This window comes from Miniopterus schreibersii (assembly GCF_964146895.1).
Source record: "Miniopterus schreibersii genome assembly, chromosome: 8".
Taxonomy (NCBI): Eukaryota; Metazoa; Chordata; class Mammalia; order Chiroptera; family Miniopteridae; genus Miniopterus; species Miniopterus schreibersii.
Genome location: NC_138109.1, coordinates 70696696 through 70723837, shown reverse-complemented (window position 1 = coordinate 70723837; position 27142 = coordinate 70696696). Strand labels below are relative to the sequence as shown.

Sequence of the window (27142 nt, the reverse complement as noted above, 5' to 3'; positions counted from 1 at the left end):
TCTGCAGTGTGATGATTTTTAAATATTTTGTTAAAACCAGGACAGATAAGGTTTACATATTTTATAGGTTCATGCCTTTTATGTTCTTTTGATCTATAGATAGCCTTTCCAAGTTACTATTTTTTCTTTGCAAATTATTTGTTAAAGAAACTTTTTTTTGGTAGAGTTTTCTACCATTGGTCTGTTTTTAAATGGTCAAGCATATAAATAGATTTCTTTAAAGATTGTTTAAAATTTCCAAATATTCTTTAGATATCAGATTGTATTTGAGCATGTATTTTTTGTCTAACATAGCTGTTTATGGCTTTTTTTATATGAGTTACCAGTTAAATACAAGTGTGTTGATTTGAAATATGGCATACTCTTTGAAATAAAAAAAGACAAAATCAGATAAAATTAGGGGCAGGTAGCTGGGAAGATCACAAGTCATAGCTGTTTGCTGTGTCGGTAGTAGAAAACTGAAATATCAAAATATTATTTACCCCAAACTAATATTTCATCCACTTGGATCTAGAAAAAATGGAGTTGCTGTGTTTCCTTCCAGTCTTCTGTGCCTCTAAATATTCTGCTTACCCAAAAAGGGTTTGGACAGTTATTCCCACCATTTTCCTCCTTCCCTCACATTTCTAATCTTCATCTCTATTTTTCACTTCTTGAGGGATATAGATTTATTTGTATCTGCAGTAGTTTGAGATGATGAAATGGAACCAGAAACCTGAAATGCCAAGATATTACTTAGCCCCAGTCCATAGTACAGTTGTCACAGCTCCTGGCACACTGAGCTTTGTTTCCTGCGGATTAATGACTGGGGAGTGGGCTTCCAGGAGATGAGGCTGTGCCTAGAAGAGCCCGAGGCACATAGAAGGTTTTCAGCTAGCCAGCATTCACTGTGCTTCATTTCTATATTTTTGCCCTAGGTGAAATAGCAACACCTTGTATTTAAAAGTCCCTCCCTCCCTTCCTTTCTTTTTTAAATGAGGGCCTTTAAAAAATGTATTATAGGAAGAATGGATGTGCTGTTTGCTGACTGGGGGCGGGGCACATAGCCAGACTGAAGAACCAGAAGAGTTATTTTCAGTCTTTGAGATACACACCTCCTGGGTCTCTTTCAGCCATCTTTATTTACATCTACATCTTTAGCCCTGAATTCAGAGTGTGTGTGCGCGCGTGTGTGTGCGCGCGCTGCATGCACACAGGTGGGCACATTCGTGTGTATGTGTACATGTGTGAATCTGTTACTGGGTTAGTAACCCAAATAAATCTGGCATTTAGCCTCTCAGGATAAGAACTCTCTGTCTTCATGTTCCTTTCTCTCCCACCATAGTTACCATGACTACCTCCTTCCAGTCCCTACATCAGAAATCATCAAATGAGAAGAGGAAACCAGTGTTGTCATACTCTAATAATATCTAAACCACAGTGGGCAAAGTATTTTAATGTGATTATCAGAAAACTGTATTACTCTATGTCAGTTTTCAGTATCTTTTCACAGTAGTTTATTATGTTTAAGTAGTATTCCAATTTTCAAAAACTGAATGTTCAGATTGAAATTTATTTTCTAGTTTAGGGCTTACGTTAATAATAAACATTAGCCCTAATAATAACATTAGGCCTATTTGGGGTATTATACTTACTAAGCATATATGCTTTGGCTTTGTTTTTGAGACGTATGGTTTAATTGGACATAGCACACAAGGAGCTTGCCCTTCCTCACCTTCCCTGGTATCCACGACTCAGCAGCTCCTTTATGAGGCACACAGATAATGTCCTGCTGCTGCCCCTCTTACTTGATAAAAAGTTGCTTCCAAGAGATGGCTGATGAGACTTTTTCCCCTGTTTGCATTTTATATAGTGTTGAGGATCTGATAATATCTGCAGTTTAGAGAACATTGATTTTCAAGTTTGGCTGTATGTTGGAATCACCTGGGAAACTTTTTAAAGTGCTGATTTAATTGATATGGGGTTCAGCCTCAGTATCAAGATGTTTAAATGACCCTTATATTATGTGACTCTTAATATGCAGCAGAGTTCGAGTTTTACTGTTTGGGGTGATGTAACAGGGTCAGCAAACCAGGAGCTGGAAAAGTGGCACCAAGGGACTTGACGTTGGGCTGAGTTGCTTTGGCAGCTTTCTAAAGAGGGAGCTTTTCAACCCCATGCTTAACCCCTTGGCCAGGCTCCTCGTGGGCTCCCAACCATGTGAGGCTTTAGGAAGGAGACTGGGAGTTTGCTTTGCTTTGTACTTAGGAAATGTGTGCTCAACCATAAAAGTCAGTGGCCTTAGCACCCTCTAGGGATAAAAAGGTATAATTACCCCACTTTTAAAAGTGCAGAGTTTGAGCAGTGGCCTCACAAGACCCAGTTCTCAGGTCTACTGGTCACGGCTAAGAAACTGTCTGTAAAGTGAAACAAGATGATATTACAGGGGCAAAACATAATTTAAAAGCCTTAGATGGTTCAGTGTCACACATTCATTGTATCTCTGTGTACATGTTGTTATTTTCATGGCCAGTTTTGATATCAAGATAATTTTCTTATGGAAGAAACATTGTATTTTTAGTTCATAATTTTAAAAGCATGTTGGAACTTATGTCTGCTTTTCTCTTTGAACTATTAAATTTGCTCAGTGTCACAGTGGAAACACAGGCCATAAAAGTATAACAAGAGCAGGTATTTCGTATTTTAAATTTTATTATGGCATATTTTGTTCCTGATCTTTACTATTCCTTGCCTCATTATCTTACTATGTTAGGAGATTGTTATGTCTTTTATCTCTACCTTCCTTTTCCCATAGCCAGTTTGGATCTATTTACAGCCCTTTAAGCCTTTTATCAAAAATTGATTCCAACCTCTAGCCAGACTTTTGGGGGCCCTCAGATACTCAGCTCCCCTTCTCTGCCTGTGGTACCTACATGTTCTCCTTTCTCAGGTCATTCCTTGCCACTACCCATCTTGTATATTTGATTGATCGCATGCACTGCTCTCTAGTATCTCATCTCACTGAATTCTTTGTCCTTACTCCTGGAAAAAAACATTTGTTGTTTTAGGTTTTTTTGCAGTAGAGATAGATGTGATTTATCAATACATTTTGTACGTTAGATTACCTGCCCCTCGTCTTATTTGCTGTTTCAGCTTATATTCACATACTTCCCGATACTAAAATACCTTTGCCTGTTTATTTCACACCCTGCTTGGGCATGGCCTTCTTATCTTTGAATGTAGTTCTTGATAAAGATTGTTGCACCCGCATTCATGCATAAGACTTGTCTGTAGTGTTGATTTTTCTGCCTCTTGGTTCACATTTTGATATCAGGCTATCCCAGCTTTATGAAATGATTTAGAACTCCTTTTCCATTATCTTGTGCTCTGGAACAGTTTAGGAAATGCTTTAGTCTTCAGAATTGGAAAGAATTTGATAATAAAACTGCCTGGGCCTGGAACCCTTACAAAAGGTCACTCTATGTTACTCTCTGGTAACTTTCCGAGTTTCATCCATGGTTATCCTGGGTGAATTCTTTTCTCCCTGGATCAAGTTGGGTAATTTTACGTTTTTCTAGAATTTTTAGTAGTTAATCACAGTTTTCAAATTCTTTAGCACGGAGTTGAGTCTCTGATTTTTTTTTCACTTATTCGAAGCAGTATTTTTCAGTTTGAAATGTTACTAGGCTAGGCTATCATTTTTGACATTATTGTAGGGTGCCCTCTTCCTCAAAGACGTAGGTCTAGAGGGATACATAAGATGTGAAACTTTTAGGTTAAATTATTTCTTATAATGATAGATTTACTTAGGTGATTTAGTAAACACTAGGATAATCTTCATTTAGAAGAGCATCTATAAAGGGCTATGGGTATTGGATGCATTTTAATATTACGTCATTGTCGTATATTTAGCCTTATTGAAATAGCTCTGGCAGTTAACAGTGAGAGTAAGGATCTTGTACCAATGTGTAATGAGGGGACGTAGGAGTGAGGCTTATTCAGCAGTAAAAATAGTACAGTCACATATGGTGAGTTTTTTCAATCAGATGGTATCTCTTTCAGTAAATAGAGGTGCCTTTTACAGTTTATTAGGATCTACTTCATAGAATTTTATGATTAGCATTTGCACTTTGTGTTTTTAGGGCTGTGATGAGAGTGTTAGAGCAGAGGTGATGGGTGTCTATCAGAACAGCAAGAAGGAAGGATGAGCTGATAGAATTAAGGTAGAAATTATTTATATATATATATTTTTAAATTTATTTTCCAATTACAGTTCAAATACAATATTAGTTTCAGATGTACAACATAGTAATTAGACATTTATCTACTTTATGAAGTGATCCCCCCAATAAGTCTAGTACCCATCTGACATCATACTTAGTAATTACAATATTATTGACTGTATTTCCTATGCTGTAATTTACATCCCTGGGACTGTTTTTATAACTCACAATTTGTAAATCACTTTCAAGGTAGAAATCATTGAAGTTGATAGATTGAATGGAGCCATATCTCTTCAGTTGCTTACTGTGTACTGACAGGTTCCCAAGCGTAGAAGTCATTTATAATGTTGAAGGGGGTGCAGTGCCAGGACCTTAAGATTGTGTACAGGTATTCCTTTTTGTCTTCTGCACGATATTCATCAGTGTTTCTCTCTGTCACTAGGCAGGTTATTGTCAGTGTTTATATGATCAGTAAATTACTTGGGTTCATCTTATGTCATTACTGATGGTCATGACATATGTAGCTATAGAGAAATGGGGTTCTGCATGCAAGATTTGGTGGTGACAGAAGAGAGGGCCAGGCTCTGAATGAGGGCGTTGGAGGAGGTGTCCTAAAGGGGGCGCCATCTTGAAGGTGGGAGTGGGGATGGGGGTATGGGGAGGCAGAGAGGTTTTGGGATCACAAAGAACTTTGATACCACATGAGAATTCAGGCTTTATATTTACCATCAAATTGATATTAAAATGATTGTTTGAAGGATATAATAATCTGTAAGCCCCTCCAGGAGAGCCATTCCGTTTTCTTTCTATCTCCAGTTCTTTCTGTTGTACCTGACACAGGGTAGACATTCAGTATAATAGAAACACACAGCTTTTGTGTTCTTATCCTAACAGTTTAGTGGGTTGGTCCCCAAAACTGTGGTATCCTAGATCACAAGTCTCTCAAGGAGTGGTGGTTAGGTACCTGAGATGGTGCGGGAGGCATTTCGCCATAGGGTGAAGTGCTTAGAGAGCATGTGCTTACTGGCCATTTGAAGATTGCTTTATTAAATCATTTTTTATAAAGTATCTGGTCTTCTTCCCAGAACCCTAATGGACAGGTTGTTTCATAAGAGCTCCATTAAGTAAGAATGCATTGCTTACTTTAGGTTTACTAACATGATATGAATGTTCATTTTGCATGTATATTTATTTTAAGCAACCGTGATAGAGAAGCTCTTTATTTGTAAATGTGCAGTTAGTTCTCTGTGAAATTGTGACCTGAGATAACAGTGACTGACATTGGGGAGGGCATGGAAGATGTTTCAGAACCTGAGATCCCATCCCAAATGCCACCCCTACCCCCTAATCAAGGCTTGTAGTGAGATATATTATTGCTGGGAAGTGTTACCCTTGGTTTGGTAAAGGGAATAGGTTAAAAGAGCATTAAAAAAAGTGTTGGAAACTGTTTCTTGTATCAGTGAGTTTCAAGCTGCAGGTCTACAATCCAGCAGTGGGTTGTGAAATCAGTGTAGTTGGGCAGGTGGCATTTTTCATTTTTAATAGGAAAGGACAGAAAGTAGAGTGTGGGTGAGTTTGTTTCTGAATTATGTGTACACGTATGTTTGCACTTGTAATTGCTTGGAATGTAAAATATATTCTTGCTCTGGGTCATAGTGAAAAAATGATAAACATTGCCTTCAAATATAAGTAAATTGTCTGTGTAAACCAGTTAGGAGCATATAACAAATGATTACTTTCTCTGTAGTTTTCATAGTGTCTTTAAAACATCATATTTTACCAGGAGAATCATAAACCAAGGGTTAAGTATAAATAGAACTTTTTATAAGAATTGAAGCAAAAGCTTTTAATAATAGCTGTTTGCAAGCTCTCTAACTGAAGACTGTGTTACCTATTGAACTGGAGCTCTAGGCAAGAGCATTGAAGTGGATGCTTATAGCTAACATAATAGATATCCTACATCTACTGATTTATACTCTACTATTATCAAGAGAACAAGGCAACCTACTTGAAAATTTTAAAAACAAAGACTAGAATTTAGTGATCAAATGTCAATCGAAGTCATTTTTGTAAGAATTTGTTATATTGAAATACAAACGGAAGGTGGCCAAACCTCAGTATACTAAATAAATAGCAGCTATTCTTCAAATATGTGTTGTTGTGAATTTTTGTTGCTTTGAGCCACTGTTGATTCTATTAATAAAAAGTTTTATTATATAATGCCAAATTATATGTACATAAACTCTTAAACAGTTATTACTACTGTGACTATATATAATACATACATACGTATTGTTTATGGTTCTTAAGTTTGGACAAACTGCTGGCATAGAAGTAATAGTGTTTTTTCCTTTTGTGTTTTTCAAGGACTATGCATTTAAGTTTTGTAATGTGTTTATTTACATATTGAATGTGTACAATGTACTTAACTGTATTTTTAAAAAGTGGGCCTTGTCCTTTTACTTACATTAATGTAGATTTCATCCATGCATTTGGTATTTTTCTCTTTGAAGTAACATCTACTTTCTGCATTTAATAAGTTCTTTTAGTGCTGTTTTCAATTTCACTGGTCATTTCATGACTAATAAATGACGTGTATAAATAAGAAAAATTACATTATTTCCAAAGGTTGTCTCTATTTGTAAGTCTTATTCTGGATCTGATAATTAGCAGGAAGCAAGTAAGACACATTTGTCAGGATGAAACTGTAGTTATTTTTGACCACTGCTGATATGTAGTGTGTAGTATTTCATACTAGCTGGTTTCCTTTTTGCTGCTGCTACCCCCTCTGCCTTGATGCGGCAGGCTGGATGGATCAATATGCAGCTGAAAGAAGTTTGATCAGTAAAGTGAAGGGTCTCTGAATTTCTGGCTTTTTCAGCAAGACTGATGGGGGAAGAGGCAGATCGCCCAGAGTTTAAAGGACCTGTGGTGGGGTCTGTGCCTTTCATTTATCTGGAAGATATAATTGTGGAGGTTACATCTTCCATGGCTGGTAGTGGTAGGTTTATCATCGGAGATCATTTTCAGGGCTGCTTGTGCATGTCAGAAGGCATAAGTGGCTGAGGTACCAATATTTTGAAAGCATTTAAACTATACTTCCATGAACTATCTAAAATATTATATAATTATTGAAACTATTTATTTCAATACAAAATAGTACCCTGGGAATTTTATAACTTTTACCATTATAATTAGTACATAGACCCCTGTATTTAAACGTGGTGGTGGTTACTGTCATAATTATAAAATATGTATATCCTTATAAAATTTAAATTAATTGTTACCAAAGTAGAACATGTACTAATTTACAAAATCCAATTGTGCCCAAAGCCTCAGATGGAAGAACTGCAGGCCCTGGCACGCAATTGCCTCCCTTTTCTGTCTGTTCCTTAAGCAGCCCTCCCAAGTCTTCCTTAGTTTATTGCCCCTTGGTTACACCTAATCTTTCAAAAGTTTACACATATATAACAGTTCTGTAGTCATTAGTAGTTGGGGTTTTTTAAATACCAATAAACATTTATTTTCTCAGTTTCTGTAGAACAGGACTTCTTGAATGGCACAGATGGGAGGTTTTGGCTTGGAGTTTCTCATGAATGTAGTCATTAGTTTTATATAGTTTCTCTTTAATGCAGTATTCTACCCACAGACTTCATAGATAATCTACCTGTTAGCAGGAATTGGCTAAAGTGATACGTATCATGCTGCTCTTCAGCTCATTTCCTTTATTTTTCTTTCTTCCATGTTCGACTTAGGTCTTAGGCCGTCTATGACCTTTGCTTAGGCTTGTTTCTATGCTAATAGGCATTTGTTATATCTCTGATAAAATCCCTTTGTACACTTACATGTCATCATCAGGAAAGTATTATTTTGTTACTTTTATTAGGGAGCTAAATATATTTTAACTGTAGTTCAGTATTTTAAATGCACTAATTATTTGCATTATGGAAACTAGTTAATTGGAAATGGTCTTCATGACTAAGACATGATTAAAATTATAATTTTAAAAGGGAATGTATCATTACTTTACCAGTTTATACATATTTGTTTCATAAATAATTCATTCAACAAATATTTATTTCTGTGTGTCAGGAACTGTTTAAAGGAAGTATATTTGTTTTACTGGATTCTTATTTGTATGTGATGAATTGATTTATAAAATTTTCTTTCTTTTTCTTAGACAAAATTGAAGAAGCACAAAAAGAACTTAATGGGGCGGAAGTGTCAAAAAAAGGTAAATTAAAATCTACCCCAGTATAAACTTTATTCTTTCAGATTCCTATGTAGATGCCTTATAATTGCAGCCTTACTGAATCAATTGGTGTAAACATATGACACAATTAAAAATCACTTTAAACTAATTGATGCCTAAAAGTATAGGGACTTTGCTTTATGAAATGTTTCAGCTACATAGCATATTCTATAACTGTTTCCCACATATTAATGTATTGCCGGTAGGAGTGATTGTTGTAGGAGTGAGAGTACTGGCAGGAGTGAGGATGTTGCAGCTCTTTTGAAAATCTGTTTGTGAGACTGTCCCATAGCAATAATGGAACCAGTATAATGGATGGTAATGGCTGCGTTCATGCGTGTGTGCATGTTTGTTCATGTAATGCAGTATTTTTTGAAACGACAAAACCTAAGACAACTAAAATAACCTAAATGCTAGTTAGTGTAGGGGTAGTTGAATATATTGTAGTAAATTCATATGTTGGGATGTTATACAGCTTTTAAAAAAATATTATTTCAGTTGACTCTGATAATTTGTTGCTAAGTGAGAAGAATGAAACTGCATAACATGTAAAATATGATACAAATCTTACGTTCAATCAAAAGCATATATACACACATGCGCGCGTGCACACACACGCGCGCGGTCGCACACATATCCACCTTTATTTAGGATTTGATCAAGTTTGAATGGACTTATATAGATATCTGTACAGTGTTGGGAGAAAGGGCAGAGGAAAATGATAAACTTTTATTTATATGTCTTTGTGTCCTTTTGCTAGTTAAAATGGGTATAATTTTGTATATAAAATAAGTTTAAAGGCAAAAATTGGTTTTCATTGTAGAAAGCATACCAATTATTTGTCCAGGCAATATGAAAAAAAAAAAGTGATGTAGAACAGTTTGTGGGTGGGGCAGACAGTAAAGTGGAATAGTGTTCCAGTACTGTCTATTAATGAGTAAAATTGATTACAAAGATATGAAGCTTTCTCTATGGCATTTACATTTTATGATTTTTTATTTTTGTCCCTGTTATATTTTCTAATTAGAGTGGAATATTTTGACTGAATGAATTAGCCATGTAGGGTTTCAGTTGAAAGTCTTTTTTTTAAAAAAAATACCTTTTAAACCTAGGTAGGTTTGTAACTGGGTATTTTTAGTGGGAATAATTTCTGCCTGAACGGGTTCTCCAGCCCTTGGATCAGCCTGTGAAGCCTCCAGGATGGATTGTTTGGGGTTGGTATGACTAGTTACTCGGTGATGTGCAGCAGCCTTAAGGAACTGTCCTCCCTCCTCCTTTCCCTCTGCCCGCCCCCCCCCTTCGTCCATGGAATCTACGGAAGGTCCATATCAACTAGGACCCTTCAATGACATTCGTGCAGGAAAGCAAGTCTAGGAAGAGCAGAGAAGTCACCATAGCCATGCCGTCCCTTTGAAAAGTTGACTAAGGGCCCCTTGCCCACGTTGCTGTAGTTGCTGTAGGTGCAAAGCATTTAAGGTACTCAGGCTGCGGAACATGTCACATGCCCTTTCTCATAGTCGGCCCTTTTCATGTCTAGTAATGACCTAGAGCTGCTTCAAGTGGCAAAATAAGCGTGTGCTTGCCCTCTTCTCCTTCCTTCTTACCCCTGTGGCAGAGTTTTAGGAACAGTGGACTAAATGCCTGACAGGAAGGAGGAAAGGGAACAGGGTACTAGAAACAGAAGGTAAGGAGGCTGAGAGCAATCTAGTGGGCTATGTTTGGCAGGCCGCACGCATTTAAGACCTGTGGTGAGCGCCAGACGAGCGTGGTTCTGTGCAGTTCACTGCTTCCAAGTATGATTTGGCTCTCATTTTTACATACACACTCTGGGTAAATTAAAAATAAAATAGTTTTCCTTTCACATGTAATTAAGGAGTATTATCAGTTTGTCTTTAACAACATGGGATAAAATCTTTTAGCAGTAAAGGTGTTGAGATTTCTCAGATATTTGCTTGCTGACCTATTACATTAAAGGAAATGTATTTCTTCCTTTGAAGAATATACTTTAAAAATTTAGAGTTAGTTGTTTTTATTGATTAAAATGATTCATCTAGGATAGAGCACTTTTTCACTATTTTTTCAACATGCTTTTATTTCCCTCTGCAAGTTTGACTTTTTTCTACACCTGGCTTTTTTCCTACAATGCTCACAGCCAGTTCTAAGTTCTAAGGTGTTGTCTTTATTGTAGATTCTGTGGTCCTTAACTTATTTAAGGTTCTTTCTCCCCTCTTTTTTTTATTTTATTTACCATTAGGACAAGTAGCTGATTTCTCTTCAGAAACATTTAACATAATGGCAGACTCTTTAAAAAAAATTACTCATTGATAGATTAAAATCAAGGCTGTCTTTCCTGTTTTTTAACATTTTAAGGAAAGATTGATATGTTTGTAATATGATGTCATAGAAACTTACTTTTGCCCATTACACACCAATAGAATATAAAAGTGCACTAAATTATGTTAATGTATATTATTCTTTCTTTCCGCTTATGAGTGAAAATCAGATGACTGATTTATTTTGATTTTAATCAGTGTGAGCATGCAACATTGCCACAGTTCTCGGTATTGTCATTGTATTCTTCCTTACAGTGCTGTTTACTGTTCTTAACATCCATTGTGCTTGACACCATTTCCAAAATTATTGTACAACACTTAAATAAAATAGTGAATATCACAGATGTGGTAATGGAGAAGTATGTGTAAGATAAACAGGGAAGAAATAAATAGATCACTTTATTAGGAGAATTTTTATGTGCTGTCTCTTGAATAAGCTCTAATTTTAATACTTGGTTTTAAATTTTATCATACAGTATTTGACATATAAGTTAATATATGTAAGATATGAAATTATAAAACATAAAAATAGCATGGTAGTTTTTGATTCTAATACCCAGTTTAAGAACTGGCATATTGCTAATACTGTTGCGTAAACGTGCATGCTAGTCTTTATTGCAATCCACTGTTTGCGTTGTAGAGGTATTTACTGTCCTCTACTTCCTGTTCATTGTAGTACTTCTTAAAATTAATTATGTATTCTTAAGCAGTATACTTTTTAGTTTGGGCTGAGTTTGAGCTTGAAGAATAAAATTATATAATTGTAACAGCATTTTCACTCAACATTGTTTCTAAGATTCATGCATTTTGTTGGATGTAGCTGTTTCTTTTCACTGCTGAATAATACTCTATTGAGTGCAGTGATTTGTTCCTCCATTCTCTGGTTGATGGATTCCAGTTATTGCTACCTTTTCACTGTCACAAACAATGCAGCTATGAATAATCTCCTATCCTGGTGCACATGTGTGGACAATTTAGGCAATGTAGGTAGTCAGCTTCATAAGATGATGCTAAATTGTTTTCCAAAAAGTGTTTTTGGAAACTTTACTTTCCTATGATCAGAGTCTAAGAATTCATTTTGTGCTATTCAGTGCTTGGTATTGTCTGTCTTTTTAATTTTTTTCTAGTTGAATGAATATAAAATATTATTTTGTTCTGCTCTTGATTTATTTTTCCTTGAATACTAATAGCATCAAACACGTCTCCATTTTCACTTCTTGAAATGCTTGCTGGTATCTTTTATGCATTTTAAAAACCTTAATATATTTCTTAATATATTTTAGATAACAACCCTTTATCCATTTTATGTGTTGTAGTTTTTGGCTTGATTTTTCTTTCTTTAAAGTTCTTGTTAGTAAACAGAAGTTCTTGGGGTTTTTTTCCTTGTTTTTTTTTCTTTGTTGTTGAAAGTATTACACATGTCCCCCTTTTCCCCCCCATTGAACCCCTCCACCAGGCATCCACCTCTGCCCCCCAGGTCTTCTCCACACTATTGTCTATGTCCATAGGTCATGTATATATGATCTAAGTTCTTTGATTAATCTCTGCCCCCCCCTCCCCATCCCAACTTTCCCTCTGGAATTCATCCGACAGCTCCATGGTTCTGTATTTCTGTATTTATTTTGTTCATCAGTTTATTTTGTTCATTACATTCCACGTATGAGTGAGATCATGTGGTACTTGTCTTTCTCTGATGGCTTATTTCACTTAGGATAATATTCTCCAGGTCCCTCCATGCTGTCCCAAAGGGTAAGAGATCCTTCTTTTTTACCGCTGCATAGTACTCCATGGTGTAAATATACCACAACTTTTTTATCCACTCAGCTAATGATGGGTATTTGGGCTGTTTCCAGATCTTAGCTATTGTAAATTGTGTTGCTATGAACATAGCGGTACGTAAATTCTTTCTAACTGGTGTTTAGGGTTTTTTAGGATATATTCCTAAAAGTGGGATCACTAGGTCAAATGGCAGTTCTATTTTTAATTTTTTGAGGAACCTCCATATTGGCTGCACCAGCCTGCATTCCCACCAGCAGTGTACTAGGGTTCCCTTTTCTTGGTTTTAATACTATCAACCTATTAATCTTTTTCTTTTATGATTAGTATTTTTTGTTGGGACTTTATGTTTGCTTGTCTTAAGAAATTCTCTTTTACCACAAGGTTTTACATGTTTTTTTCTGTTTTCTTTTTAGAATCTTTCACGTTCAGATTAAAGTTCATCTGGAGTTTATTTTTTTTGAGTATGGTTTGAGTTAGGGTTCCAATAACTAGATTTTTGCTTATCCATTTAAATTTTAGAATCAGCTTTATTAAAATCTTGTTGGAACTTTGGGATTGCGTTGAACTTGGGGCATACTGACTAGAGTTACAATTTTCAGGCTTTCAGGCTTCCCTGTCCGTAAAGATAGTATATTTTTGATACTTATATATTTTTTAATGTCTTATCATTTCCCCTTTATTTCCTGGGTCTTTATTTATTTGTTGATTTTAATTGGGGGGGCAAGGAGAGAGAACTAATTTTCTAGCTCTTGTTGGCAAATAGAAATGCAATATATTTTGTGTTTTCATCTCTGTCCAGCTTCCTCGCTAAGCTCGTTCATTCTGGAAACTTGTCTTGTGATGCCCTAGAGTTTCTTGTAAACAATCATGCCACCTAGGATATGAAAGATTTGTTTCTTCCTTTTAAAATAATTGTTTCTTTTATGTTCCTTGTTGTACCCAGTCGGCTCCTGTAGAGTGCCACCAGATTGGTAGTGTTGTTGTTCTTGGCTTGTTCTTGATTTTAAAGGATCTTCTTCTAATTTCACTGTTTAAAAATTTGATGTCTTTTTATGGGAGGAGGGTTCAGTATTTTTGTTTGTTTGTTTTAATAATTTAAGGAGGTTCTCTTCTATTTTTAATGAGATTTAAAAAATCGTAAGGGGCTCTTTTTTAAAACAAATGCTTTTTCGTCATATATAGAGATGATCTTATGAACTTTATTCTTTTATTCTAATGTTTAAACCTCACAGTTTTTAAATAAAATAAAACCAATTTAGTCATGAAGTTTAATCTTTTTAAACATACTCTAGATTTGATTTGGTAATATTTGTTGAATTCTGTATTCATGTCCAAGAGGTACTGAGTACAAATCTCTTTACTTTCTAATAATTTTCCTCGCCTGATTTGTGTTAAGGTTATCTGAGAACTCTTCCTCCTGCTTCCCAAGGAAGTGTTTGTTTTGTATTGAAATGATAGCTGTATAGGTCTTAGAATATATTTTGACTTTTGAGAGGGGTTGAGAATAGATTTTTAAGTACAAAGTCAATGTATTTAGTGATATAGAACTATTCAGGCTTTCTTTTTTCTCTTCACTCAGATAGTAAATTATGTTTTTCTTATAATTTATTTTATTAAGTATTCATATTTATTGACAAGAAGTCACTCACGGTATTCTCTTACTCTCTTTCATTGCTGCTGGATCTCTAGTTGTGTCTCTATCTTTTCTTTTGTGCCTTTCTCTCTTGATTAGTTTTTCAAGAGATTTGTCTGTTTCACTCCCTTTTTATTATACTAACTTCTGACTTTCTTGATACTGTCTTGTATCATCCTTTTCAGTTTTATTAAAGTTTGCTCTTGTCCTGGCAGTGTGGCTCGGTTGGTTGGAGTGTTGTTCCTACACCGAAAGTTTGTGGGTTTGATTCCTGGTCAGGGCACATACCCAGGTTTTGGGGTTCAGTCCCCAGTCAGGGCACATGCGGGAGGCAGTCAATCATGTTTCCTTCTCATGTCTGTGTCTCTCTTGCGCTCTCTCCCTGTCTCCATTTTTCTCTCTAAAATCAATAAAATAAAAGCATGTCCTTGGGAGAGGATTAAAAAAAAGTTTTGCTCTTTATTATCTTTCCCCCTCTTCTTTTTCTTTGGGTTTATTCTGTTATCAAATTTCCAAAGCTGGAAACTGGGCTTAGTCATTCTTAAGCCTTTATTCTTTCCTATTGAAATCACTTAAAGCTATTAATTTCCTCCTAATTATTGCATTAGTTGTGTTATACATCATTTTATACTGGGCGCTTGCATTAATTTCTATGCTGGTTTGTTCTTTGACCCTCTTTGTAAAATGTTTTTTTTCCCCACATGGTTGGGGATTTTATTTTTCTGTCTCAAACAGCAAAATCCTGAAATCTCCACTATAATACCAGTAGTTTCCTTTCAGCAGCTGTGGTATTACTCTGACATCATATACTTCAGGGACCAGAAAATTTTAATTTAAAAGATAATTTCCGTTAATTTATTTTGCCATGTATCTGAGAGTAATAGGTCCTAAATATAAGTAGATTATACAGCTTAAGAAATATAGGTAGGAATCTGCTCTGCTGAAATAACTCAGTGACATTCAGACTTGCTCCAAAGAGTCAGATGACAAGTAGGATTTTGTTAACATGGCACAATTTATGCCCTGGAGTTATCCTCCTGTTGACTGGGAAAGCTTGAGGGAGGTTAGATTCCTACAAAAACTACACTGAGGAATTCAGAAGTGAGAGCAACAGACTAATGGGAAGCAGAACACTACATCTCAGACTCCAGTTAGTGTGTAAATAAGAAGTTAGAGTTTGTTCGCCTGCTTGCCAAAAATAAATTTTTAAGCTTCTTATAATATGAATAAGTTTGTGAGAGTGAAACATACTTCATTTTCTTTTTAATTTCACATAGGATATTGAAAAAAAATGAAGGGTGATGTGGAATAATACTTTATGTTAATAAAGTTAGGCTTTAATGCTAATGACATTCTCTTCCTTAATTCTGCTAAGTATACTTAATTAGGGGTGATGAAGTCCTTCCTAAGACTAAAATTTAGGTGGTGTAATAGAAAAGTAGGACTGAAAGAGTAAAGATGGCAGCAACTGAGTGGAACCTACACTGACACTCTCCCTGGACCAAACTGGAATTACAACTAAAGTGTAGAAAAACCATCCTGGATAATCAAGACCAACTGAAGACAAGCTGGAGAGCACCCTCATAACCAAGGAGGAAAAGTGGAGACCACACAGAGACTGGGAGGAAGTGCGGAGGCAACAGAGGGCTGGCTGGGCTCCCACAGACAGCAGCTAATGGTCCAGAGGGATATCTCAGCTGTGGGGGGTTCCCACTGAGGACTCTGGGGCCTAACCCCCAGGCTGGGCTTCCCAGCCCAGAGCACCAGAACTGAGAAAGGTGCCCACATAACATCTGGCTGTGAAAAGCAGCAGGGCTTCTGTCTGCCAGGGAGAGGTGGCTGGAACTGCAGGCATCCTCTTAAAGAGCCAACACACAAAGTTTCATGTGCAGCCGCTCACCTTGGGCTCCAGCAGAGGGAGGGAAGAGTGGACTGGAGCTGTGAGGAGAATCTAGGGTTGTGGGCTCTGGAGATAGAGCTCAGAGGGCACCCCTCTGGATTCTTGTGCTGAGTCATTCCCCCATACTGCAGAGGAAGACATTTACTTTCTAAGCAGCTTTTGCCTGAGAGGGAAGCAATTGACCCACCATGCTGGAAAACCTCTCGCCCTACCTTAAGGAGTTTCTACAGCCTAAGACTCATTAAGAGACTGATAACAATCAGCCACTCTGCCCCGTGTAGTTTCTAGAGCCTGAGCCTCATTAAAAAATCAGATTAATCAGCCTGCAGGCAGAGGCAGACTTCAGAGAGCTTTAAGTCTTTGCCTGATCTGCTTCTGGACCTGGGCTTTGGAAAGGCAGACTTTGGTGGGCATCTTGGTCCCTTCCAAATGCACCCAGCCCCAACAAAGGGGACCTCAAGCCATGGGTTGTTGATAATTCCAAACAGAGTACTCAGGGCCAGTCACAAACAGCATCTGATATTGGCCTGTATCAGAAACCCTCCAAAAAGACTGAGAGTCCTAGCAGGCTTACCTAATAGACAGAAACATATCCAAATAGGCAGCCAAAATGGGGAGACAAAAAAGCCCCAAATGAAAGAACAAGAAAAGTCTACGGAAAAAGAGCTAACTGAAATGGAGATAAGCAATTTGTCAGATATAGAGTTCAGAATACTGATTGTAAGAATGCTCATCTGCATGAACAAGAAATGGAAACTGTGAAGGAGATTATGAATGACATAGCAGAAATAAAGAATACATGGGAAGGAATAAACAGAGCAGAGGAAGCTGAGGATCGGATCAGTGAATTAGACGACAGGGTCGAAAAAAAAAAAAATCAATCAGAGATCCAAAAAGAAAAAACAATTTGAAAACAGGAGGATAGTCTAAGGAACTTGTGGGACAACATGAAATATAACAGTATGTGCATCATAGGAGTGCCAGAGGAGTTTGAAAGTAAGCAAGGGTTAGAGAATCTGTTTGAAGAAATAATGGCAGAAAACTTCCCTAACCTGGTCAAGGAAAAGGTCACACAAGTTGATGAGGCAGAAAGAGCCCCAAGCAAGAAGAATCCAAAGAGGCCCACGCCTAGACGCATCATAATTAAAATGCCAAAAATTCAAGAGAAAGAGAGAATATTAAAGGCAGCCAGAGGAAAGCAATCTGTTTACCTACAAAGGAGCTCCCATAGGCTTTCAGCTGACTTCTCAACAGAAACTCTACAGGCCAGAAGGGAATGGCATGAAGTATTCAAGGTAATGAAAACAAGGATCTGAAACCAAGACTACTCTACCCAGCAAGGCTGTCATTCAAAATAGATGGGGAAATAAAGAGCTTCCCAGACAAAAAATGGCTAAAGGAGATTATCACCACCAAACCAGCATTGCAGGAAATGTTAAAGGGACTGCTGTAATAAGAAGTAGAAGTAGAAGCATTGCAAAATATCTTAAAGGGACTGCTGTAATAATAAGGAGAAATAAAGAGAAAACATAAGCATAAATAATTAAAAAGGCATAAATAAGGACCTATCAATAATAACCTTAAGGACTTTAAGGGAGAGACCAACAGCAATAGAGTCATAGTCATGGACTTTAACACCCCACTGACTTCACTGGATAGATCTTCCAGACAAAAAGTCAACACAGAAACAGACTCTAAATGTCATGCTGGATCAGATGTATTTAATTGATATTTTCAGAACATTTCACCCTAAACCTGCAGAATATACATTCCTCTTAAGTGCACATGGCTCATTCTCAAAGACAGACCACTTGTTAGGACACAGAACCAGCCTCTACAAGTTCAAGAAGCTTGAAATCATATCAAGCATCTCAGATCACAAGGGCATGAGTTTAGAAATCAACTACAGTAAAAACACTCAAAAACATTTAAACACATAGAAGCTAAATAACATGAAAGGGTTACCAACAGGATCAAGAAAGAAATAAAAAACTTCCTGGAAACAAATAAAAATGAACACACAGCAACCCAGAGTCTATGGGACACAGCAAAAGCAATCCTAAGAGGCAAGTTCATAGCACTACAGGCCTACCTCAAAAAGCAAGAAAAATGTTTAGTAAACTATCTAACCCTACAATTTAAAGAATTAGAAAGCTCCCCTGTGAAGATGTCCAGACCCAGGCTTTTATTTGCTGAGAGGTTTTTTATTGCTGCTTCAATTTCATCAGTTATTACTCTATTCAGGTTTTCTGATTCTTCCTGCTTCAGTTTTACATGATCTCACGCATATGTGGAATCTAATAAACAAAATAGACTGAGGAAAAAAACAGATCCAGAGACATAGAAGCATAGAACAGACTGATGCATTCCATTGGCAAGACAGTAGTGTGGTGAAGGCCTGGGGCGGGGGGGGGGGGGGGGGTTGAGAGGATAGATGGGGAAAAAGGGGGATATCTGTAATCCTTTCAACAACAAAGATAAATTTTAAAAAAGAAAAGTAGGACTTATTTTTATTAAATTAAAATGAATGGTGTTAATATAAGATAAAATGTTTTAAAACAGTCTTAGAGAAAGTATGTGCAATAAAACAAAACCTGGTTGGCTTAGTGAAAATGTGATAAACTTGGAAGGACATTAATAATTTACAGAATGAAAGCTTACATTGATGTAGCCAGCCAAAGGCTGGTGTAGCATTTTAGTGGTGTGTCTGAACTTATATAGTATTGTTAAAGGAATGCTGCTTTATTATTTTAGTATTATTGGAATGCTAACTAGTTAAGTGTATATTTTTGATAAGTCATTGTTCCTGGGTTTATAAATTAATTACTGGGAAAGAATGTATTAAAGTGAGCATGTTTAATAGATATTTATTTTAAATAAAAATCTTTATAAATTCTTAATGTTAAATGTTCTAGAAAATTCATCTTGTTTTTCTTGTAAAGTTATTACTTCATTCTTTAACTGAATAAATTTTTATTATGCATCAGCCATTCCTTTTAGCCTGGCAAATAGGAAGGAAAAGTCTGAGCCCTAAAGGAACATAAGTCATAACTCAGTTTTTGCCCAGATTATCATAAAATCTGAACTGGTAGAATCAAAATTCATGAGGTTTTATGTAGACCGGGAGCAGTGCCTAACAAATTTCCCTTGGGAAAACAGCAACAGATTTTCTATTTTTTACTAAAGAAAGTCATCTCCGTATACTATTACTTGGAATTTCAAATTTAAATATTCAGGTCTCATGAAGTGTTCGTTAGCATGATAGACAATGCCAGTTGCTTGAGTTACTGGAAAGTTAGTATTGGTTTAATTATTTGTGCCATGCGTTTGAGTTAAACGTATCATATGTCAATCCTGTCAATATTTTTAGATTTAAAAATGCCAGATCCAAAGAGATCCTTCCCTTTCAGTTCGACTTCGCCAGCTTTATAGAAGATGACTGACATAATTATAAATAAACAAAGCATTTTAGTCCATTAATGTAAAATAAATGTCTTTAAATATTCCGTCCTTATGGTGTTTAAATGCAAAACACTAAAACTTCGCTTCCTACAAAATACGAAAGGTTAAAATTCTCAATATTTTCTAACAGTGTTACTAATTACTATTCATTGAGTAATCATTTATTAATCAGAGACTTACATAGCTACCAAGATTTTATTTTTGTAGGATTTATAGAAAGGCTTGCATCCTTTGTACTTTGATAGTACATTCCATTGACTTCAAAATGCTGTTGATTGGAAGATGCGCAGTGATTTCGTGCATCATTTACACAGGGAGAAAGTTCACTGGCAGTTAAGTCGTGACACAGTACTCTCAGAATTGGTTGGAAGGGCAGCATGATTCCAGGGAGATTCAGATGTTCAAAAGGCGTTTTTTTAGATTCTGTAAAGTATGTATTTGTGTCCAGTTCTTCATTTTGTGACAAGAGAGATGAAGTAGTTTTCAGGTAATGACGTGCGGATTTGAGCTGCTTTGAAGACAGTGTCCCTGAGGACTGTGAAAAACAAAGGAAGGGATCTTAGTCTGTTGGTTCACTTGCAGATTCATGGAAGAGTGATCAGGAAAAAACCAGGTTATGCTCAGCTTCTTCTCTTCACTTTTGAGATAATTGACCTCGTGTGTATGCCTCAGCATCTTCTATATGAATAACTGACTTAAAAGGATAAAGTGTGTTGCTATTGATTCATTTAGGCTTTTCTCATCTTTGCTGCTATAATCTATGTGTAGGACAAAAGGGGAAAAAAGGCACAAGAAAAAGAGAGAGGCAGGCTCAGATATTTATTGCCTACAAAGAGACTGGTTTTTTCATCTTTCCTCGGGTCAGAGAAGGCAGTAGACATGTTGAATGAAACAAATATAATTCCAGGGAAGAAAGAATAGAAAATAAAAGCAAGGGGAGACAGGATAAATTGAAGACATAAACAACTGGGAGAAATTCTAGAAAATAAATTTTTAAAAAATATAAAAGCCAACAGTTACGGAAATAACAAAGTACCATTTCACTAAAATGTATTCTTTTGTTACTGTTTCACGGCTCAGAATGTGTTTTGTGGGGCTATGCTTTATATGAGAATATCAGATTTTGAAAGATGATTTAGGATTTTGCCCTGACCACCACGCGTGGGTTATAATATTAACTACTTCATTCAAGAAAAGATTTGGAAGCAGCAAATGAGATTCTGTGGGTGAGTGAGGAGAGGCAGGAAGAGGACTGAAGAACACTCGGATGAGAACAAGCGTGTGTAGTAACATTTATACATAGTCTGCTGTTTAGTTAGTGGGAAAACAGATTTAACCAGGCTCTGTAACAGAATGTAATTTGGAGTAGAGCTCACTGCATAGGAGCTCACTGCAACAGACCAGGTCTGTTGCGACTAGTGTGTTTATTTTTGGAGACCCACCACCCAGCATGCAATTAACCACTTAGAAACTGTTTAAAAAAACCCTTTCACGGCTTTCTGTGGCTTTTAGCATGAAGACAAAGCTCATGACAGGGCCTTTGAGACCTCATTTCACTAAGCTCCTCCACTCACCCTGCCACCCAGGCCTCATGATTCCTCCAGTTCACTTTGTCCGCTGTCCTGCCCTGGCCCCTCCTACAGTTTCTAGTGCATACAGTAGGCATTTGGAAAACATTTATTGAATAAATGAAGATAGGTGGGTGGGTGGAAGGAGGGGGAGGGCAGAAGTATAGATTCTTTTATATAGCAGGCAGAGTTTTCAATAATATGTACTAGTTTATTTTTGAAGTGTGTTTAAATAGATGTTTTTTAATTCTTATGCTGTAACCTAGATTGCATATCTAAAGTAAGTTTTTCATTATATTAAATTATCTGTGTAATGTAATTATACATATCTGTAGTAATATGTTTAAGTCTCTAACAAAAATAAAAGCTTCGCTCTTTAACTCTTACCAGAGACTATGGATGGCTTCTACAGATGGATTCTTGCTTTTGATTTTATCTGAATGCTAAGATAAAACCACTCGTGTTGTAGTTTGTAATATAAAAACATCTTAGTTACCCTGGTGGGAAATGGGTGCTCTGAAGAACTGAGGAACTTTCTTAGAAAAATCACAGGTTTTAGAATCTTTCTCACGAAAGTGAAATATAAGGATACAAATGTTATGACTTTCCAGGCAGAGAAATATGACTTACTCTGTAAATTTATTGTGAATTGAAGTCTGAATCAGCCTTTCACCATGTGATCTTCTGAAACCTGCGAAAATACATCAGAATATTTGGTTTTATTATCGGTGTCTTCTATCTTGTTAGCAATATCCAGATTTTTATCTTTTGTTTCTCCAACTGACTGCTTTTGTACAAATCATATTATAAGACATTAGAACAAGTTATGAAAATTGAAAATGTTCTTATTTCATATTACCTAATCTCAATTGTTGTCTTTTTAAAAAGATTTCTTTGCTAACCTGAGTAGAACATAGACAGAGGATCATCTTTAAGTAGAGGGTTGTTCTTACCACTTTCTGTGAGGTGCTTCTTAGGAGTCAGGCAAAAGTGCTTGTCTAAAGGGTAGATAAGAAGGTTAACATAACAAATGCTCTAAGTATTTACTTGCTCTCCTCTTAATGATGTCTTTAAAAGACATAAGTTATGTAAAGTAATAATTATAACACAGTATTGTTGGAGTGTTATTTGTAGATGTGGTGTGTATAATACCACAAAAAAAGGAAAAGAGAATCGAGCTGAATAAGTGTAACATTTTCCTGTCTCACTGGCATTAAGTTAGTATAAATCTGATACAGATTCTGATAAGTTAAAATGTAAGATAAGCTCAAGAGCACTACAGAGGAAATAACTGAAAAATTAGTGAAAAAAATCATTAAAGAAATTAAAATGTCATATTAGACAATATTCACTTTATGTAAAATGAAGCAGTAAAGGAGAAGTGTAGGAACAAAAAGATACAAGATATATCAAAACCCCAAAGGTAAAATGGCAGATAGAAATTCAGCTGTGTCAATAATAATATTACATGTGAATGGCTTAAACAATTCTATCAAAAGGCAGAGATTATCAGACTGGATAAAAGAAACAGGATCCAACTATATGCTGTCTACACTGAGACATGCTTTGGGTTTCAAGACACTACTAGATTGAAAGTAAAAAGGTGGAAAAAGATATGTGATGCAAACAACAAGCATAAGAAAACTGAAGAGCTATGCTAATATCAGACAAAAGAGACTTTAAAATAAAAAATGTTATAGAGATAAACAGGGCATTTTCCAATGAAACAAGAGTCAACTTCTCAGGAAAATGTAAAAGTTATAAACATACATCCGCCCAGCAACAGAGCCCCAGCATACATGAAGCAAAACTGATAGAAATGAAGGTAGAAATACACAGTTCAACAGTACAGTTGGAGACTTCAGTACCCCACTTTCAAAAATGGATGGAACAGCTAGGCAGAAGGTCAACAAAGAAATAAAAGACTAAACCAACAAAATAAGCCAACTAGAACTAATAGGCATCTATGGAACATTCCACCCAACATTCAGTCTTATCCAGTGCACATGGAACATCTCCATGAAAAGCCACAACCTACTCCATAAAACAATTTTTCAATAAATTTAAGAGGACTGAAACAGCACAAAGTTCTCTCACCACAATGTAATGAAATTAGAAATCAGTAACAAAAATGGTACTTATCCGAGAAAGTTTTTCTGGTCCTGTGTAATCCCCCAGAGGAGGAGAAAATTTATGTATAAAACTTTAATGTACAAATGATTCAGACTTTCAAAACAAGTAGGCTATGCACATTGCTATGAACTTGATAAAAGGCATTCTGCATTAGATTCTCTACACACGAGGCGATAAAGATAAGGTCCAATGGAAATGCTTTCTTTGAAACAAAGGAAAATTTTTTTGCTATAAAATTTTTCAAAAGAACAAAAAGTTCAAAATCATTTCCTTAAGTAATCAGGAGAGAAAGGGATTATTTGAAGATACAGTTAGAGAACTATATTTGGAACAATTGTCTTATCTCCCTTCTTTTTAAAAATTTTTATTGAATTTATTGGTTAATAAAGTTATATAGGTTTCAGGTGTGCAATTCTGTCATACGTCATCTGTATATTCCATTATATGTTCCCCCCCAAAGTGAAGTCCCCTTCTGTCACCATTTATCCCCACTTTACCCTCTTCTGCCAGCCTCCATGCCCCTTTTCTCTGTAACCACCATACTGTTGTCTGTCTGTCAGGTTTTCTTGTTTTGTTTTTTTGCTTAAACCCTTCACCTTTTTCACCCTTTCTTTTGAATAGGTAGAGTCAGAGCATTTTAGCAGCTCAAACTTTTAGCAGGAAATTACACTTGTGACTCAGTGTCTTTACTTTGTCATTTCTTTTTGTTTGTTTGATACTTTTTTTTGATTTTAGGGAGGGGGAAAAGAGTGAGAGAGAAACATTGACTGGCTGCCTCCTGTATGAACCTCGACCGGGGGATCAAACCCACAACCTGGCTATATGCCTCGACCCCTGACAGGGAATCAAATGGGTGACCTTTTGGTCCTTGGGACGATGCTCAGGCAGCTGAGCCACACTAGTCAGGGCATTTTGTCATTTCTTAAGGATATACTTCTAAAACAGATTGAATGCTATTTTCTTTTTTTAATTTTAATAGTTTTTATTTTAATGTTCAGTTTATTTTAAATAATTCTTATTTTATATTCTAATACATAGAACATATCAGAATGTTAGCTCTCATAAACTTATTACAAAACATCAAATAAAATATGTTCATGATTTTTTATTAGAGTATTAAAAATTTAGTTTCACTGAAGCTTAAATACAAGGATAAAAGAAAGATACATCTTTTTATTCTTGAAAAATTCTTTTGCTGAGTATAAATACATAGAATTCTAGTTTGGCAGATTGTTTTCTTGAGCACATTGTTGCTGTTGAGATACCATTTTAAATCTAATTGCTTGTTTGAAGGTAATCTCTTTTTTTATGAATATATTTTTCTGATACTTTTATGACTTTTGGTTTTGTTTCTATGGCCTTTTGTTAATATGGCCTTTACCCCCAGGACCCAACTGACAACTGCTCTCTGAGATGTCCTCCTAGTCCCAGTGACTGTCGACCCAGCACCTTCTCATTTAGCACTGTTTATCTGAATGTAATATTTACCACTGTTGGCCCTGTCTTCCATCTTCCAAGTCTGTAAGCCCTGGCTTCCTGGGCACTTCAGTATCACATGTTTTGTCTTATCTTTCTTATTACCCCTTGCTTGTTTTCATTTCTAGCTCACCCTTAAATATAGCTTACCCAAGCTTCTGAGGGCAGACTTCTCTCTCTACTGTATATTCTCTTGGGCTTGTCATTTATGTACTTTTCCAAGAACAGCTTTCCCTGTAAACTCTCAGATCGTCCCTCTAGCCCAGACTTCTCTCTAGGAAAGAGATGAAAATGCACACGTGTTTAATAAGTCATAATTTTCATATCGCTGTGTACTCTTCATAATTATTTGAAATGGACATATAATGTTATGTTAAATGGCTAACCATATGTTAATTAACCTAACCATTTCCCTATTGAAAATTTCTAGTCCTGTACTGCAACTACAATTTATAATTCTACTCATGTATACTGAGCTTGAGATTTGGCGGAATGTAAAGTGAATTTTTTTTCCCCTCTCTCCCAGACTAGCTCAGTTCTCCCAATAAAGATGCAAAAATCTTTGGCAAAACTTTTTCAGGTTTCCTGGCTTTGAATCAGCCAAGAGGCCCACTGTCACTACCTGAGTTCAAGATAGCATTTTAACTCTTGCATGAATTCTACTGAAAGTCCTTTTAAATGGTCTCCCTTCCTCTGACCTCTTGGCTCTCTGACCCAATATGCTCTCATTTGTTAGAAAATAGGGTGTCCTTAAGTCCCCAAGACCCAAAAGAGATATAAAGTCTTTTACACTGGTGTTGTCTCTGGGTAAAGCTGGAAAAGAGACACACCTTCGGTCAAGGCAGGCTTTTAACGACACTAGTAGGTTGTAGTTTACCCAACTAGTACCAACCCTGACAGTATTCTTTGTCACACTTAGCTGGCAACTCAGATTCTCTCCTGAGCCAGGAAATTTGCTTCCTTTTCATCTGCTATTCTTTCGAAGTAATTCTGGAGCCAGCTGGGGCTGTTGTTCTAAACTCCTTGGGGCTCTTCTCTAAAAAATATAGGAGCCCTAATAATGATTACACTGTGCCTGAGAAAATGAAGTGCTAGTGCCTTGGAAACAGAAGAACTTAAGCTCACAGTTCCCTAACCATTCACCTTTCTTCAGTCAATGCCTCTTTGATCTTTCCAAGCTATTCTCTACTGCCAGCTGGATGGACTCTGGCTTTCTTATGAAGTTGAATGAGTCAGAAGATTCTGACAGTGGCAACACTGCTAGTTTTGGTTCGTCTCCTGAGTGTGATATGTATGTGTTAAATGAATTCCTATTTGGATTTCTAACATGCTGATGTCTCCGAGTTTCTGCCTGCTTGTCAGCCATTTCCAGTAGCATACTGACCAGAATGTAATTTTCAGCAGTTGGTTGATTCCTTTTTTGAGGCTTTCCCACCTGCTTTCCAATCTGACTGTATGTTCTTGCTGCATAAGGAAAGAGGTTGTGTTTCTTTTTTTACACAGAGGGTTATGTGCACCAAGCATGTCCAACCCAAGTTTTGTGTGTTAACACCCAAGGATGTTTTTAGTGATTTGAGAGGGGGAGAGAGAGAGAAAAAACATTGATCTGTTGCCTTTGTACGTACCCCAACTGGGGGTCAAACTTGCAACCTAGGTATGTACCCTGACCAGAAATCGAACCCACAGTCTTTTGGTGTATGGAACGATGCTCCAATCGTCTGAGCGACCCAGCCAGAGCAGTATTGGGTTTTGTTTTGTTTTAAGCAGCTGTGAAATCATAAGGTGATAAATATAAAGCAGTGTCCATTGGCAGAGGTTGGGCCTGTACACTGATTGACAGGGGAGTGAGCATATTAAAGAGATCTCCTTGGGCTGTCTTTACCACTTGTTGCATGGTTTGTCTTTCTCTCTGCTTCCTCTAGTTTATTTTTATTTTTAGTCTACCATAACAGCAAAGTGCTTTGAAAATTATTGAAAAGCTCAGGTGCTGATGGCAAATAGCTGCTTTCTTCCCACTTCCTGCACCCCAACTGTATAACTGTATTCCTACTTTAAGCATTCTGGTCTATACACTCTCTAAACTCTGTGGCCTGTGGTAACTATGCTAGACGTTGTAGATACAGCTACAATGTTTGATGATTGTGCTGTTTTCTGTAGATTCGGAAGAGGGGGTAGGAGAAAATTACGTCAGTCACTCTAATAGATTTGAAATTAATCAAGATTAAGGTGAGTTTAAAACACTACCCCAGGAGTATCATTCTCTGAAGATCTATAGTCTAGGCATTAGTTCCCAAGAGGACGCTTTTCTCTTTAATTCATAGCCAGATAGTTTACCCACTTCGTGCACTCCAGTCCCAAATCTTGAGAGCTGAGGAAGAAGACTGACAGTCAGTAGTGAGGCATG

General features: G+C 36.5%; 1 protein-coding gene across 6 annotated transcripts in view; it reads left to right on the top strand.

Annotated features, from left to right (window-relative positions):
* Positions 1–27142, top strand: part of HIVEP1 (HIVEP zinc finger 1) — a 131773-nt gene that overhangs the window by 61719 nt on the left and 42912 nt on the right. For all 6 annotated transcript variants that reach the window (XM_081144762.1, XM_081144757.1, XM_081144761.1 and 3 more), the window contains exon 3: positions 8383–8436. In XM_081144762.1, the coding sequence (XP_081000888.1) occupies positions 8383–8436 (54 nt within the window). The remainder of the gene's footprint in view (positions 1–8382; positions 8437–27142) is intronic.